At 43.2% G+C, this 18,029-nt stretch overlaps 1 protein-coding gene across 3 annotated transcripts in view; it reads right to left on the reverse strand.

The window, feature by feature from the left end:
- Window positions 1-18,029, reverse strand: part of ADAM23 (ADAM metallopeptidase domain 23) — a 74,518-nt gene that overhangs the window by 54,570 nt on the left and 1,919 nt on the right. For all 3 annotated transcript variants that reach the window (XM_083473121.1, XM_083473122.1, XM_083473123.1), the window contains exons 2-5: window positions 17,724-17,919; window positions 11,314-11,390; window positions 5,651-5,714; window positions 2,200-2,282 (exon numbers count right to left, since the gene is read on the reverse strand). In XM_083473121.1, coding sequence (XP_083329247.1) covers window positions 2,200-2,282; window positions 5,651-5,714; window positions 11,314-11,390; window positions 17,724-17,822 — 323 coding nt within the window. In that variant the 5' untranslated portion in view covers window positions 17,823-17,919. The remainder of the gene's footprint in view (window positions 1-2,199; window positions 2,283-5,650; window positions 5,715-11,313; window positions 11,391-17,723; window positions 17,920-18,029) is intronic.

Consider the following 18,029-nt stretch of genomic DNA (forward strand, 5'->3'; position numbering starts at 1 on the left):
AGGGTTTATATACTGAAAACTATGGAAAGACCTGGTCTGAATATTGGATTCTTGTCTCATTACACATGCTAAAGCTGTTTCTGGTCATCTGCATACTACCCTTGCTTTTTCCTGTAGGACTAATTGCAGTCATTAACAGTCGTATAGTAAAACAGGTATAGTAAAACAGGTTTACTATACCCATTCGGTCAATCACCCATCTCCTACTACCCTCCTGAGAAAAACCCCACCCCACCCTACCACTATATATAAGGGTCTGGTGACTTCTGTTTCAGTGTATCTGAAGAAGTGTGCATGCACACGAAAGCTTATACCCAGAACAAACCTAGCTGGTCTCTAAGGTGCTACCCGACTATTATTATTTTTTATTTCGTCTGTGTCAGACCAACACGGCTACCTACCTGAAATTAAAATAACACTCAGCTCCGCAGAACCATAGAATCAGAAACATAGTTAAAAATATGGGTGTCTAGGAAGATCCCCTTGGTTCATCCAAGCATTCACATCAGCTGCTCACCTTTGAACTGGAAATAAATCTGAGACTTCCCAAATAACCCCTTCCTGGCCACCCACCCTATGCACCTTCTCTGCGAGCCTCTCATCTTCCTCCACAATTCCTTAAGCCATTCACTGACTGTGAGGTGGCAGCAGACGCATCAGAGGGGCTCTTCAGGAGAGGGAGACTTCCCCCCCTCCCCACCATCCCATCCTGTAACTATGTTGCAACTATATAGGGCCGTCTTAAGCATATCCGGGGCCGTGGTGCAAAGATCCCTCCGGCGCCCCCCCTCCCCCAGAGTTATTGACCTTTTGGGGGGGGGCGTGCTACTCGCACGGCTGGGCATCGGCTCCCGTGGTGGGATCATGGTGTGGGGCTGGGCAGCCGGGCACGATGGGGGCGGCACGGGAGGCAGGTGGGGGTCTCCTCCAGGCAGGGACAGGCAAAGCTAGCTGGGCCATCCGCGTCGCCGCAGCAGAGAAGCACACTCACTCAGCCGCAGTCTTGCCGTCCTTGCTTGGGGAGGAGAGAGCGTGGGAGGGGATGGAAAGGGGAAGGAAATGTGGTTCGTGTGAAGGAGAGCAGAGGTGGTGGGGGCAGCGGGAGGAGGCAGGCTCTGTGCATGGGGTGGAGAAGCCGGGGAAGGAGGGAGGGGCGCTGGGGGCAGCAGTTGCAGCGTGTAGCCTCGAGCGCGGGGATGTTTTGGAGTGGACAGGGAGGAGCGGTGATAGAGTCACGTTTATTATGCACAGAGCTTGGGATGCAACCGAGGAGGTGGTGTGTCGCAGAGCCAGCGGAGAGAGCTCCGGTGTGATGGTCTGGGATTCGGACTCAGAGGCTGAACCTGAGGAATCCCAGCCTGCACAGGAGTCCCCACCTCCAGAACCAGCTGAGCCGGGGCTGGGGCTTGAGCCTGAAGGGTCCTCACCTGTGCTGGATCCTCAGGTGCAGGCACCAACTGAGTCTGCTCTGGCTCCTGAGGTGATGGAGGACCCATTGCCTGCAGGTGCTCCACTCTCAGCCCCGTCAGGGGAAGGTGAGGTTGTCTCTGGGTCCGGTAACCCTCCAGCCTCTCCTGAGCTGCAGAGGCTCAGGGCAGAGAGGCGGGGGAACTAAGTTCCCGCAGGAGGAGTGCTCACCTCCAGGCCAGGAGAGGCGAGTCACCTGTGGACCGGGGCCGCCCTATGCCTCGGGGCAGATAAAAGCCAGCCAGCCCCAGTCCAAAGTTGTGGGAGCAACATTGTTGGTAGCCTGTTCCTGCCTGCACCCTGTCCTGCTTTTCTCCCGGAGCTCCTGACCTCACCCGATTCCCTGCCTTGGACCCGGCATCAGCTTTGACGGACTGCCTCCATACTGCACCCTCGACCTCGGACTGGACACGGACCTCTCCTCACGGTTAACCCTCGGGACCAGCACGTCTGGACTGCGGGAAAGCATCCAGAGCCTTCCCGCCTCAGACGGGTGCTGGAGGCATGAAGGCACCAAGCCCCGGCTCCGCCTCGCTTACCTCCCCACTCCCCAGACTCTCCGCCTGGTGCCCTCCACCGCTTGGCGCCCTGGCTCGCCGCGCCACTACGCCCAATGGTAAAGACGTCCCTGCAACTACATAAACTAGCAAGATTCCTGAATTGCAGAGGGTTCAACTTGGGATGCCTTCCAACTCTAAAGTTCTATGGTTCTGTGATAATACCAGTACTTACTGGAGTCCATTGCATGTTGAAAGCGCAGCTTTGGAGTTCTCGACACCTCGGATGTTCCCATGATAGTAACAGTGTTCTCCTCCCTGAGGAATAAAATGGACAGCTTCATTTAAGGTTTTTGCAATTTGTTTATAAAAGGGTTAGCGTTCACCTGGACTGTATAAGGTAAGTGATTGCTTGGGTGTATGCATAAAAGCTATTCAGGGCAAAAAGCAAGTCTCCTTGAATTCCAGCATTTTTTAAGGAAAGTACAAGAAGCATGTATTTCTCCTAAATAAAACAAACAAACAAAAAGCTACACTGAATTAAAGCTGCAGTTCTAAACAGATTCAGCTAAGATTCAGCTAAACTTTCCGCTCAGTGAGTAGGATTAGAATTTTTAAGAATTCAAACCTTTAACTAATGTTGCGAAGGAAAGTTCTTGAGGAATCATCAGTCCTATATTCTAATGAACTATAGACGTATCTGCTTCATTTATGATGTTTTAAGAGCCAAAATACCTACTAACATGTTTTTATTATAATAATTGATTGTTCTTTTAAAAGGAGAGCACAATATTTACAGAGGAGTTAAAAATACAGTCAATTGAATGATAATCTAGGAGTCTGTGGTTTAAGCAGTGCTCTTTTTCTGGGGGGACGCATACCCCTATACATTTTGTGAATCTTCGTAGTTTTGTCCATTTACTGTATTTATTTTTCCCGATTTTAACTATAAAATGGTGAATTTCTCAAGTCAAAATGAGAGTACCCCTAAACTTTGCTTTTTTAAGAAAAAAGCACTGGATTTAAGTAATATGACGTATAATCTGAATCTCTTATACAGTCGTACCTCGGGTTAAGTACTTAATTCATTCCGGAGGTCCGTTCTTAACCTGAAACTGTTCTTAACCTGAAGCACCACTTTAGCGAATGGGGCCTCCTGCTGCCGCCGGAGCACGATTTCTGTTCTCATCCTGGAGCAAGGTTCTTAACCTGAAGCACTATTTCTGGGTTAGCAGAGTCTGTAACCTGAAGCATATGTAACCTGAAGCATATGTAACCCGAGGTACCACTGTATTTCTATCTGAAACCAGAGTTGCTATCTTCACTTTGTTTTCTAAGATCAATGCATAAAATAAAGATCTCTGGAAAACACTGCCCTGTGAGAAGACGAACAAAATAATGATTACTAGCTGATCAAGAAAGTAAATGACAAAGCAAATTAGCCAGATATGCAATGATGTACTTATTCTCTCTGGTCACTAAGGAACACAGGAAGAGCATACTACTAACTCTACTCTGGCACAAAACTGTTAAGATAACAACAGAAGACCCAAATGCCTCTGCGGTCAGCCAGTGCTTTCAGTAAAATTGTATGCTATGGTTTGCGCATTCCAAAAGGCTTATTGCAAAGGTCACAAAGAAGCAATTATATGTTGGTCTTGCAGCAATTATTTCTAAATTATTTCATCTCAGTTTCAAGTCTCCACATATGGGCAATTTAAATTTAAATTAAAAAATTAATTAAAATCTATCCTTAAATTAAATATTAAAGGGCTATCTTTGACCTTCAGGGTAATAAATCAGTTCTGCATTTGGGGAATGTAATGATACCTGCTATGGAACACACGGTTTCAAGGTTCTTCTCAGTGTTTCCAAATCAACTGAGTCTGTAAATATCCTCAAGGAAATCTAGATCAAGTTACTGCAGCATGCAAAGATGGTGCAATTGCTGACTCAAAGGTTCTATGCAAGACTCATGACTCAGCAACTCCAGAGCTGCTGATAATGCAAATAGTCCCTTTAGCATTGAGTAAGGGCCAGGGAGATGGGTTTTTAACAAAAACAACACAATAACTGTATTTTGTAAATTCGTTTGAAGGCCAATGAAGTTGCTAGGTTCCCAATTTTTCAGTCTTATTGCAGCTGTGCATATGAGGTAGCAGTACATACACTAAGCCCTTCCACAGTGCAACAGAGAAACATGGAACTGAGGGCAGCACAACATCTACATGCAGAAAAATGTGGAATGGTCCCAGGATTACCAAAACTTCCTCACCACACATAAAAGTTAACATCCAACTGTGAGATCCAACAATTATTTCAACACTGATTCCCTTTTGAACATTAGAGGCATGCTCTTAAAAAAAAAACACCTAGGATTTCCAGGTTTGGACATAATCTATGCGTGCATGGTGACTGAAGCAAAGGGAGTAAGCACACAAGCCCAAAGTTTCCCTCTGATCTCACATATACAGAAGCAAGGGGAGAGATAACATCTAAACAGGCCCACAGTCTCAAGTCTCTCAAATCCTTATGGAAAGTTTTGAAGCACCATCACCTGCAAAGGATAATGGTAATGCCGATCTCTGTAAGTACAGTGGTGCCCCGCAAGACGAATGCCTCGCAAGACGGAAAACCCGCTAGACGAAAGGGTTTTCCGTTTTGGAGGTGCTTCGCAAAACAAATTTCCTATGGGCTTGCTTCACAAGACGACAATGTCTTGCGAGTTCCTGCTGGTTTTTTTTCCTCCCCCCCTTTTTCTAAGCCGCTAAGCCGCTTATCAGCTGATCCGATCAGCAGATAAGCCGCTAAAAGCCGCTAATAGCGCTAATCCGCTAATCCGTCAATGGGCTTGCTTCGCAAGACGAAAAAACCGCTAGACGAAGAGAATCACAGAACGGATTCTTTTCGTCTTGCGAGGCACCACTGTAAAGGCAGGATAATTATGACCTAAGGAGGCATGGTTCCATGCAAGCAGCCAGACTGAGAGCACTGCAATGAGGTAGGCAATGTAGTTTTACGTTCCACTAATCCTAACTGACATGCTATACTTTAAATATTTTTTTTCAAACTTAACAGTACAGAAATGGGTAAAGTTAGAATACCAACTTCTACACTTTTGCACAGAACTTGAACAGGTGAGAATTAGTAGAAATCTGCAAACATTTATGATACGTTTAAGATATGCCCTACTTAATGCTGTAAGTTCCATAAACCATAAAATGCATGATCTATGGTTTCAGCTATGAATATACATCATGTGGCTACAGTAATTTTGTTAACGCTTGGCATAGGAAGTTTCACTCAATACACATCTATCAATTTAATGGCAGACAGGGAAATATGATTAAATATAGCTCCTCTAAAACAAAAATAATTACGTTGGTTAAGTGGTTCCTAACTGCCAAGTGTATACAATCTGTAATTATTATATTATAGGCGGCAACCATTTTAGGAGTGTCAAATTGACGCAAGATCGCCAATGTGGAGCTCCTTTTCTAACGATTGCAATATGCTTCCAGACAATGCGGGGAACAGAAATGACCCTGTTACAGATGTCACTACAGGAAATGCACCTCAAAAACTGCCTAGAGTTTGAAATGTGCAAGGAAAAGGGGGGGGGGACATGTAGAGGATGTGCTGGTAAATGTTCACTCTTTGGCCAGGATAAAATATTTCTACATTACCTTTGAATATTGTGGTTTTCCTTCTTCATAATGAATCTCCACATAATCTGAGGATAATAAATCACTACACAGAAATGAGAGAAAATATATATAGTTCTTTAAACAATACTGCTAGAAAACCTGAATGTGCTCAGTATGGTTATCTATCCATTCAATATTTTAACATAATTCATCCTGCAAGTAATAAAGAATATTTGCCTTAATTATTGATTATCACAGTTAATCTACCATGTTCACTTGTACTTTTTTCTATGAAAATTAAGATTAGATGTATTCACTATGGTGTTATTTTAGCATTACTTACACCCAACTGAACAACTTTATCTTAAGAAACACATGCATGTAAACAAATATTATTATTAAAATTATATTATTATTATATATTTATTTATACCCCTGCTTTTTCCCTGACAGGACCCCTTGTTTTACAGATAAAACAAGAAACCCTAAAAACAAAGAAAAAACAATCATTTTAAAAAGTAAACATTAATAGAATTAAAACTTGTTTAAAACAAACAAATAATACAATACAAACAATAAAATAAGAACAAAGCGTTCACATGCTGCTTTTTATGTTTTTGAATGTTCAGGACAACATATCAAAAGCAACATTATAGTATAACAATGAAACCAATACACCAAATTAGGAAAGAGGAGAGTTAAAAAAGTTAAATGCATCAGCGAACCCTGGGAGGCAAAAGCCTGCTGGAAAGGAAATTATCAACTAAGAGGCAGAAGGCTACCAAGATGGGGACAGATATCAGCCCAGAAAATAAAAGAAATGGCAGAACTGTTAAAGAGGATGGTGGATACTACCAAGGCTGTAGGGAAACAAGCTAAAAAACGTATTGACTTGTGAAAACATTGTTTTATCAGTATCTCTAACAGAACATGAGGATCAGTCACTAGATCACAGGTTGGAAGAAAAAGGCTTGTACCCACACGCACAGAATACAGTGGTGCCCCGCCAAGATGAATGCCTCGCAAGACGGAAAACCCGCTAGACGGAAGGGTTTTCCGTTTTGGAGGTGCTTCGCAAAACAAATTTCCTATGGGCTTGCTTCGCAAGACAAAAATGTCTTGCGAGTTCCTGCGGTTTTTTCCCCCTTCCCCCCCCCCTTTTCCCAAGCCGCTAAGCCGCTTATCAGCTGATCCTAAGCTGCTAAGCCGCTTAACAGCTGATCCGCTAAGCCGCTTATCAGTTGATCCGCTAAGCCACTTAACAGCTGATCCGCTAAGCCGCTTATCAGCTGATCCGCTAAGCCGCTAAACCGCTTATCAGCTGATCCGCTAAGCCCGCTAAGCCGCTAATAGCGCTAAGCCGCTAATGGGCTTGCTTCGCAAGAAGAAAAAACCGCAAGACGAAGAGACTCGCGGACCGGATTCTTTTCGTCTTGCGAGGCACCACTGTACTAAGAGGGTCAACTCAGAGGTGGTGAAAAATCTTGGCTGTGAGTCCTGGAAGACCTGCTCCCTGCCTTGCAGGCCTTTTCCCAGCTAGCTTGAAGGGCAGGGACCTGACTGGCTCCAGCTACAAAAGTTGAGGCTGCTGAAGAGACCATCTTGGCCATGGGTAGGCAAACTAAGACCCGGGGGCTGGATCCAGCCCAATCACCTTCTAAATCCGACATCTTTGGGTTATTTGTGGGGCATAGGAATTTGTTCATTTCCCCAAAAAAACAATAGTCCACCCCCCCACAAGGTCTGAGGCACAGTGGACCGGCCCCCTGCTGAAAAAGTTTGCTGACCCCTGATCTTGGCTGTCTCTTGGGGCTTATCCACACTTAACTTTTGCCCTGTGCTTTCCAGGCACAGGTCTGCGCTTTAAAGCTCTGTGTCCAAGTGTTCTTTTCCGCCTCAGACCTTACCCTGCGATAATCCGCTCTTTAAAGCTGAAGTACAACAAACAGCAAGTTGAGTTTTCTGCGGATTGCCGTTTGTTCCAATTCGGCTTTAAAGAGCAGGTTTACGCAGGGAAAGCTCTGGGGCGAAAAAAAGGTGCTCACAGAGCTTTAAAGCACATACCTTGCCAAAAAAGCATGGAGGAAAGCTAAGTGTGGATAAGCCCTTAGTACAGACCCAGGTCATTGAGCCTGAGCTTCCACAGCCACCACTCACCATAAACCACCAATGGCAGGATTGACAGCAACAGCAGCATATATGTTCTATGCTTGTGATGTTTTATTTTATTCTCTTGCTAACTACGCTGCTTTAAATGTACATTTTATATTTGACTTCCTTTAGTAATGTTTTCATTTGCAATGTTTAAGAATTTTTTTGTTAATTTCGCTGCGTTGAATGTGCATTCTACCTCCTTTGTCATGTTTTATTTTAAAATCATTAAGGTAATATATCAGCTTCGGGTCAATTATGTTGCTTGAAATGCATACTTTATATGCGACTTTCTTCAGGGCCTTGCAAGCTGCTCTGAGAACCTTTTCTCAATAGGATAAAATTGCTTCAAATAAATAACAAACATTTTTCACAGCACTGCAGCTAAAGGACACTGTTGCAAAGCTTTCCTACCCTTGAAAAAACTGATAAGAATCCTTAAAGGAAGAGGGGACAATTCACCTGTGCAAAGAAACACTGCAAATGAACACTGAGTGTTCCCTGCAGTATAAATAGTGTCTCTCCAACTACCCTCAACAGGTCATAACACCATTCTGCTAGTGTGATAGATTATTGCCCTATCTAATTTTTGAAAATAAATACTGTACAATGACCTGTAACAATTTAAAAAGTGTGCATTTGTGCATTAAATTTCCTCCACAATTTCCTTTAAAAGAACCTTAAAAAGCCCTTCTTACCTCTGATTTCTTCCTATCAGGCTTATTTGCTGACTTTTCCCATCTCTAAAGTAAAGCAATTCTTATCCAGCAAAACTCCTGTTTTTTGCCTGCTTTGCACCTTTCTAATGCACACATTTTTTATGGTGACAGTAGATAACGCTAAGCATGACTCTGAATGTCATTTCATTGACCATGATGGAACAGAGAAGTTAGGTGTTAGAACCTAAATAACTTCTAGTTCATCTAAAATGCAATTCCTGAGACAAATTTATCAGTATGTGAAAGATGTGCTGATATGCGAGTCCACATTTTAAAATAATTTAACTGGTTGCAAATCCAGTAAGTTTCATAAACATTATTTTCTCGCTCCAAAAGCAGTCACGCTACTAACAAAATAATCAAAAACAGATCTTAACTGAACTTCAGTAAGAGAATGGTGCTTCTGTACAGCTGACAAATATTTGTGCTGATGCATTCTCGCTTAAAATGGCTGAAATAGTCAAGCAAGGACCATAGAAGCTGACCATGCTTTTTGGGGGGCCACACTCTGCACTTAAATTATTTAATTTCCTTTTACTTTTTCTCCAGTTTTATTTATTTTCATAAATCGCCTTTAATCCTGTCCATCATGACTAATAAAACCTAGCAGGAAGGGATTTACTGGATGGAGCAGTTAATGGCTCACTATGGGAGGGAGTTATACCCACGGCCTTGAAAGAGGAGGTCCTCCTGCCATGATCCAGCAATTTAAGAAAACTACTGTTCAGTCTCTAATATTCTCTTAATGGCCGAGGTGATCGAAAGAGTGTCAGTCAACCAGCTGCAGATATGCTTCGAATAAGCAGATTATCTAGACCCACTTCATTCTGCTTTCAGACCCAGTTTTGAATCAATACTGAGGAGGAGTGATGGGCAAGAGGTAAGTGAAGCATGAGATAGTTCAAGGGCAGAAAAAGGGCAGGAGTGTGGAGGGATAGAAGCCTTCCCACTTCTAAACCGACTCATAACATTTCACAGATCTGGTCCACAGATATCCACAGATATGGTCACTACCAAAAGTTACAATCATCTGAAGTTCAGAATGCTATGGCCAAGCTTGGGTCTGGGTTTGCAGATACAACCCATAGTTACATCCCATTTGGATTACTATAGCACACTCTACATGGAACTGCTCAGAAACTTCAACTCTCTGAAAGGGCTGCAGCCAAATTGTTGACCAGGGATGGTTATAGGAAGCATATGACTCCCTTGTTATAACAGCTTCACTGGCTATCAGTCTGTTTCCGAGCACAATTCCAAGGGCCGGTTATGACCTATAATGCCCTACACAGCTTGGGTCCAACCAAGTGAAAGACCATATTCCCTCATATGGGTTCTGAGATCTTTGGAGGCCCTTCTCTCAGTCCCACCACCCTCGCAGGGACACTTGGTAGGGATACAGAAGAAGGCCTCCTGGGTGGCTGCTCCCCAACTTTGGAACTCCCTCCCCTTAGACTGGCTCCCCACTTCTTGTCCTCCTGCCTTGTTCCAACAGGCTTTGGGGAACTGACTGCTTTTAACAAGGGGGCTGGTGGCATGCTGTTTTTGTTGTGATTGTCTACATCGTTTTAATTCTTTTAATGTTTAATTGTTTCTTAATGATTTGTATTAGTTCTTTTCTATGTTTTTTGCTGTTCTTATTTTATCTGTAAGCCGCCTTGAGTCCTTGTCAGGGAAAAATAAATATATAATAATGACAACAAGACATGTACTTCTTTGCAGCCTAGCACAGGTAAGCATAAGAACCTAAGAAGAACCTTCTGGATCAGGCCAATGGCCCATCTAGTCCATCATTCTACTTTCAACAGTGGCTAAGGAGATGCCTGTGGGATGGATTATATGGAATTGGCGGAAATGACTGGCAGAATCCGGGACCAGGGAGAAGAGTCGGTGGAAGAAGATTGGAAGAAATTTAAAGACTATTTACAGAAATATTGTAAAATTAATGAATGTTAGAATGATGTTGGATTGAAGTTAAGGGGTTTCTAGCTGTAATGGTATAAAAGAATATGAAAAAAATGGATTCTTAACAGGTAAATTTAGGTTACAATATATTAAGATTAAAGATCAGGATAAGATAAGGAGGGAAAGGAATTGCTGAACTAATAAATTGAACTGGAATACAAAAAGGGGAGGTATGAGGAGGTCCGGGAAACAAGTACAGTGGTGCCTCGCAAGACAAAAAGAATCCGTTCTGTGATTCTCTTCGTCTAGCAGTTTTTTCGTCTTGCGAAGCAAGCCCATTGACGGATTAGCGGATTAGCGCTATTAGCGGCTTATCGGCTGATCGGATCAGCTGATAAGCGGTTTAGCGGCTTAGAAAAAGGGGGGGAGGGGGGAAAACCCGCAGGAACTCGCAAGACATTTTCGTCTTGCGAAGCAAGCCCATAGGAGATTCACCTCCAAAACGGAAAACCCTTTCGTCTAGCGAGTTTTCCGTCTTGCGAGGCATTCGTCTTGTGGGGCACCACTGTAAATGAAGATAAGTGATGAAAAGATTGAATTGTTTTTAACTATTTTTATTTTGTATTTTTTCTTTTCTCTTTTTCATTTTGTAACATTGTAAAAACCTTAATAAATATTTATTTTAAAAAAAGGAGATGCCTGTGGGAAACTCACAAGGAGGACCCAAACACAGCTAGAGCTGATCCATCATGGTTAGTAGCCTTCGACAGACATATCCTCCACAGATTTTGCCTCTTTTAAAGGGTTTCAATGATCAAACAGTATTTCAGGAAATGACTGCAGAGCCTCCTCATTTCATAAAACTAAAACAGCTCAAGGCTAATAATACAAAAGGTAGGGAAAAAATGGCCACAAACATGCACTTACTTATTCAGGGAGAGGTCAAGAATAAATTCAGATCCAAAGGCTTCAATCTGGAAACTTGCCTGAGCCAGATGCACAGCCTGAAGTCAAGGAGGGAAGTGGGAGAAGGCGAGAAGCACACAAAAGTTATTCTGTTAGTTTGCCAAATTATTCATAGCTCACCAGCTCATGCACAAACTGTGGAATCCTAACCATGGACACTTTGCACTATATTCTTCCTCTGTTTGATGTGTTTTGGTATGAAAATTGTAAACTTCTGGCGTGTGTAACATGCATTAAATATTTTGACATTTTTTTAAAAAAAATAAATATTGTGAACCGCCCTGAGATTGTTGTGTATAGGATGGTGTATAAATTTAATAAATAAAATAAAATAAAATAAAATAAAATGTATACTCAGAAATATGCACAACTTGTTTCAATGAGATAGGATTGTAGCCTAACGGCAGGATTAGATTAGGCTGGGTCCTCTGAGTTCAATGCCGGGAATCCCCTTAAAGGGCCCTCTGAGCTGGTACCTGAGGAGGAACCCCTGAAATAAGGCATCCAACAGAAGTCCCCAAACACATACCACTAGAACCACTGTAAAATGGTGCCTCAAAGTCCCATGCTAGGCAAGTGATCCATGAGGATGCCATCGTTGATAATATCAAAAACCGCTGAGATGTCCAGCTGAACTAACAGTTCTATATTTCCTGGTTCCCAGCATAGATCACTCACCAGAGCATCCAAACCTGCCTCCATCCCATAAGTGGGTCTGAAGTCAAATTCAAATGGCTGAAAACTCAATATAACATCAAAATGAAATACAAACGGAGCTGGCTGCCATCTACATAGCCTCCTCCTTGAAATAGTTGACAAGTATAACTATTAATGTGGATGGCAATCAATGAGAAGTTGGGGGTGTTGTCAGAGGAAGAAGACAAGCCTGGCATGAAAGTCTGAAACAAGGATTAAGGGGGAGCCAAGGTTAGAACCAGGACTTTTCAGATGCAGTGTCCTTCAGCAAACTGAAGTTCTTTGAAGGAGCTAGATCCAGTCCCTAGTCCATCCTGTGTCAGTCCAAGGACACTGGAGCCCACCTCCTCTCCCCAAACCCTGGAGAGATACCCCTGCTGCCAGACTCTCATGGCTGGTCCACAAACACCTTGGGGAATCAACAGAACTCTGAGGAGCGTTCCTCACAGCTAGAACGCCAATTAATCTGAAGGAACCAACAGTGGCTGAAGAAAATACCAGCTTTTTAACTAGCCAAGAAGCAGTACCCAAGGTCAGGCCCCCAGGCAATATCTACCCAGCCCTGTTATAAAACTTAGCTAGTTGCTCCAGGACCTTGCAGAGACAACTTGGATGACTGGCTTCAAAGGTAGGAACATTACCTGTGGTCCTGAATCCATACCTTGATCTCTTCCAGGTGCTTTCCCCATCCCCACGAAAATAAAGCTTGAAAGAAGCATTCTGTTGTAGCCAAAAGAGCAAGTTGTGGGGATGGGGTACCTGCCACAGTTTGTCTGGTGAGCAATTGTGCCCACAGACCCCACAATGTTGGGGACCCCTGCCTTACTAGCTAAACAGTAGCATATAAACCTTGTAGTAAGTATGTAAATAAATAAACAAAGGTACCTAAAAAATACAGCTCTAGAAGTTTCATGGTGACAAAATGATTTCAAATACTCTGGCTGTGTAACTAACATGAACCCCCAAGAAATTACATGCCACTACGTCCTCTTCCTATGAAATACACAGTTATACACCACCCTACCATTAAGAATTTTTTATGGTTCATCCTTCCCACATGATGAATTTGACAGCATTTTTGGAAAGGTAACTATGTAGTTAATGTGGCAAAGCCTTATTTTAGCCCTTAATTGTTTGAGAATCCCTTTTTAAATAATTCATTATTCTACAGTAGTTTGCTGCTTATGTTGAGCCGGCAATCCTATTAAAACAATCAACAGAGTTTGTAAGCAAAGCAGGATAACCTCTTTGTTTATCTGAGGTTGTGGCATACCCAATGAAGACTATTAGCCTTCTTAACATTCAGGGCGCTTAATACTCTCACTACAGGCATTCCAGCTGCTATAGCCAAAAATAATCATCACTGACTGTAATCCAACTATGTATTTACACAGCAGCTGGAACTGCACATGCAAAGCCCTTTTGAAAGGTCTAGCCTGCTCCCATCTCCAATCACACATGCAGACAGGCCCAACAGTTGGATCTAAGAGAGGACTGGAACTACATGTAAAGCACTGGTTTGAATACACAGTTTGCCATCTAGCTAGGGACTCTGCTTCCATGTGCATATATAACCCCTAGCCAGAGCACAGCTAACATGAGTTTGACCAAACTGCTTGAGACAGCAGAAGACAGGAGTGCCTGGCGAGCTCTGGTCCATGGGGTCACAAAGAGTCAGACACGACTAAACGATTAAACAACAACAATATATTAATGTGAATATAATGGCTTTATTTTCCTTAAAATTGCTTCAAAGAATACACTATGTCAATTCTGAAAAGACTAACAATGCTACCTTAAGTAATAGCTTATTAACTATATAACTCATTTTCTCCTGTCCCCCCACCTTTACAATGTTGGAATTCCTTTATTTTCCTTTCATCTTTCTTGAGGCAAAGATATAATGCACAATGGGAACCAACCGCAACTAACAGTACTGTGAAGAATGTTCTGATTATAATTAATAAATAAAAATGACGTGAAATGATATGTAGCTGTTTTAGCCTGGCTTCCTGATATTTTCTCAAGCTATCTTTGAAGCAAACTTACCTGTGTAAACAAGATGCAATGCAATCTTGCTACCCCTTGGTCCCTTTGGCATGGTGCAATTTAGAAGATTACTAGCCACATTCTTATTATCTGAGACCGCTGGGAAAAGTCACCCAGAGATTTGGTCTGAGGTGTCATCAGTTTACTGATGATACTCAGCTCAGTCTCTCATTTTCATCACCCAGTCCTGGGGAGGCAGTGAAGTTGTAAATTATATTGGCTGGGAGTACTGAAATTGGTGGGTGAACAAATGGAGATTTAATCCAGACAAGATGGAAGTACTACTAATTGATGGTACTGATTATACTGAAAGTGGTGCTTAGCCTGTTCCAGATAGTGTTGCACAGCCCCTGAAGCAACAGGTCTGTTTCAGCGTATGCATTTCTAAACGTATTTTATCCTAAAATACATATTTTAGAACTTATTTTGAATTATTTTTGAGCTAAAAACTGTATCGCTAAAATTCAGAGAAGTGTAAAATGCAAAGAATAGCATAATTACATTATGATCCACACTTTCATTCAGGAGGAGCAAATCAGATGATTTCATATTGGAATTCACAGAAATGAAATTCCTCAAGCATTCCTACTCCTGCATCCAATGCTCTACCCTGTTCCTGAGGATTGAAAATCCTTAAGAGGAAGAGACTTCTGGTTTGAGCCTAACACTCGTCCACCTCTCGGTTTACTCCATCTGGTGCATGACCCGCAAAAACAAGCAAGCACTAGGGAGTGTTAAGTCCAGGGCAAAGAGGTGGCTGATCTATCAGCAGAACCTGGCAAAAGAAGCATTGCCTGTGGGGGGTCTCAGTTCAAGGGTAGTCCTGGCCAACTTGCTCCAGTTCAGGCTTGTTGTTGAGATTTCATTATAGCACCTCTGCAGTCCTTCTAATCTGGCTGGCTCTTCCCCCCACCCCCTGAGTCAGAGACTATGCTGTTGCTCATGGTTGGTGTCATGACACATGCATAGATACAGTCAAGCAGAGGTAAGCAGCCTGCAAGACTATGTGCATGATTCATAAGGACTGGAGAGTTTATTGAAGTGTTGACACCCACAGAAGAAGGGACTGAGGGGTACAAAGTATGGTGACATTCTCAATTAGTTGAGATGTAAAGATAAGGTTCCAAATCACCCATATCTATATCTTGGCCACTGCCAAAGCGTGTGTGTTTTAGGAGTCTCTATATATGTACCACCCCCTAGGAGGAATAAAGCATGTTTCACAATGAACCAGCTGACAAGAGGCCTATGTCAAACAAGATTTGCACACACGGTTCTGTGTAACTATTGCATTAACTGAAGTCTTTCATCTCAGAATCACAGATATTTAGATCTATTTTTCTCTTTTCTCTGTCAGCTCCTTTTGCTGAATCACTCACTCGGCTCCAGATTGCTGTGGCCTTTATCTTTCAGATATGCCAACCTTGGTGTATAATTAATTCAGCAAAGCCACATTAATCCTGCTCCACATATAGATATTCACGTATTCATCAGTCTTGAAATCTGCCCTCCCTGAAGCTCAAGATTACATACATGGACTTTTCATTTTCTCCCAACCACCCTACAGACTAGATCAGACCATTAACTAACCTAAAGCTGTCCAGAGACCCTCATGCAAGGTGGACTTTGAACCTGACAAATGGAAACTCCAACAAAATGATGCAGTATAGAGAGCTCTTGTTTTGGATCCCAGCCATGCCCTTTTTCTAGCATATTCCATTCTGTTCTCTCTTACCCCTCCCATTTTGTTCCCTGCACTCTAACAGCCGGCCAGCACCCTGTGCCCACTGAGCACGATCAGCCCTCAATATGCTTTTTTGGAGTCCCCACAACCCTTAAGAGTGTCTTTTAAATATTTTGGTACTTCTCTAAACCATGGAGTTCTCCCAAGCCTTCTACTACTTTTCACCTGCGCACAGATAGTGCTGCTTTGGCTGCCAAAGGATCCACACTCAAATCATGAGTTTGCCACTGGTATATATTGTGCGGGATTCACGTAACAAGCCCCAGTGGAAGCCCTGAGCACCCAAATAGGCTTGGGAGAGGTCAGCAGAATGCCCAGAACAGTGCAAAGAGGACAGCGGGGGACCGTTCCGTCTGGCAGGCTGGAACACTTGTGCAGATGGAACAACAAGTATGGCTGAGAACATTATCTTTTTTCCGGGGGAAACTAGTAAGGAAACTAGCCATTTAATTGACTGCCTCTAGAACATCCAAGGGAGTGTTTTGTGCACAAGCCCAGGCCCTTCTGAATCTCAGTCATGTATTGCCACAACTGATTATTTTTAATATTTACCATAATCCAGTATTTCCCATTATTTTGGAAGCGATTATAGTTAGATTTTAGGAGTTAATGCTATAGAAGCGGCCTTAATTTAAAAATCAAAGGTCTAAGTTTGAAGTGGATGTCAAAGATCTCCTAAGTTTCAGAAGTGATCTGACACGTGATACAAAGGGTTGTACCCAGTGCTTGTCCAACTCAGAGAAGACCCAATGAGGTTAATTAATGGGCATGAATAACTTAGGTTCATTAATTTGACTAGGTCTTCTCTGAGTAGGATTAACATTGGCTATAGCCCAAAGACTTCAGGCTTACCATGCAACCCTTTGGTTCCAGTAACACAAAACTACTAATAGTGAGAGGAAGCGCTACTCTTTAACTTGAAATAATGCTATTAATAAATACAGTGGTAAAGGTAAAGGTAAAAGTACCCCTGCCCGCACGGGCCAGTCTTGCCAGACTCTAGGGTTGTGCGCCCATCTCACTCAAGAGGCCGTGGGCCAGCGCTGTCCGAAGACACTTCCGGGTCACGTGGCCAGCGTGACATCGCTGCTCTGGCGAGCCAGAGCCACACACGGAAACGCCGTTTACCTTCCCGCTGGTAAGCGGTCCCTATTTATCTACTTGCACCCGGAGGTGCTTTCGAACTGCTAGGTTGGCAGGCGCTGGGACCGAACGACGGGAGCGCACCCCGCCGCAGGGATTCGAACCGCCGACCTTTCGATCGGCAAGCCCTAGGCGCTGAGGCTTTTACCCACAGCGCCACCTGCATGCAACCCAAATACAGTGGTACCTCGGGTTAAGTACTTAATTTGTTCCGGAGGTCCATTCTTAACCTGAAACTGTTCTTAACCTGAAGCACCACTTTAGCTAATGGGGCCTCCTGCTGCCGCCACGCCGCCAGAGCACAATTTCTGTTCTCATCCTGAAGCAAAGTTCTTAACCTGAAGCACTATTTCTGGGTTAGCGGAGTCTGTAACTTGAAGCGTATGTAACCTGAAGCGTATGTAACCTGAGGTACCACTGTACCCAAGAAGCATCCTATATTAGAATGCAGGTAATTGGCTCTCCCCTGTCCCTCAGAGAAAAAGATTGAATGATGTCAATCTTATAGCACACCTGCAATTAGAAAGCACAAAACAGGTGTCTATTGGCAAGGTGGCAAATATACTTATGCGAAGCATGCCCCTGAAACAGGTTGCAGTGTGGAATGCTCCTGTTAAGGTTTCCAGCCACTGCCTTCCACTTCCCCTTGGCCAGTCACCATCCTGCACTGAGTATGCTCAGTCCTCATTGGGGTGTTTTGGGGTTCACTGGGCTGTTTCCATCTTGTGCTTTGCTCCACCATTTTGTGATTCTTAGCAGGTTGCCCAGTATCAAGTACATTGGAATCTTCAATTTCTTCACTCATGCCTATGGACAGATCTGTCTTCTGTGGTGACATTTTAAATCAATGTGTGAACCAGGAAATGGCCTATGAGATGACTGATTCCATTCTTGTCTCTTCCCTTTCAAGTTGCTGGATTCCATGCAGTTGACAGCTTTTTCCCAGTTAAGTCTTTCAACACTCCATGACATTTAATTCTTATGAGACTATTTTGGTTTCTTCCCTCCCAAGTTAGGGTTCTTCTTCAAAAGTTCCTTTGTAATG

Source organism: Podarcis liolepis (assembly GCF_965112155.1).
Source record: "Podarcis liolepis genome assembly, chromosome: 1".
NCBI lineage: Eukaryota > Metazoa > Chordata > Lepidosauria > Squamata > Lacertidae > Podarcis > Podarcis liolepis.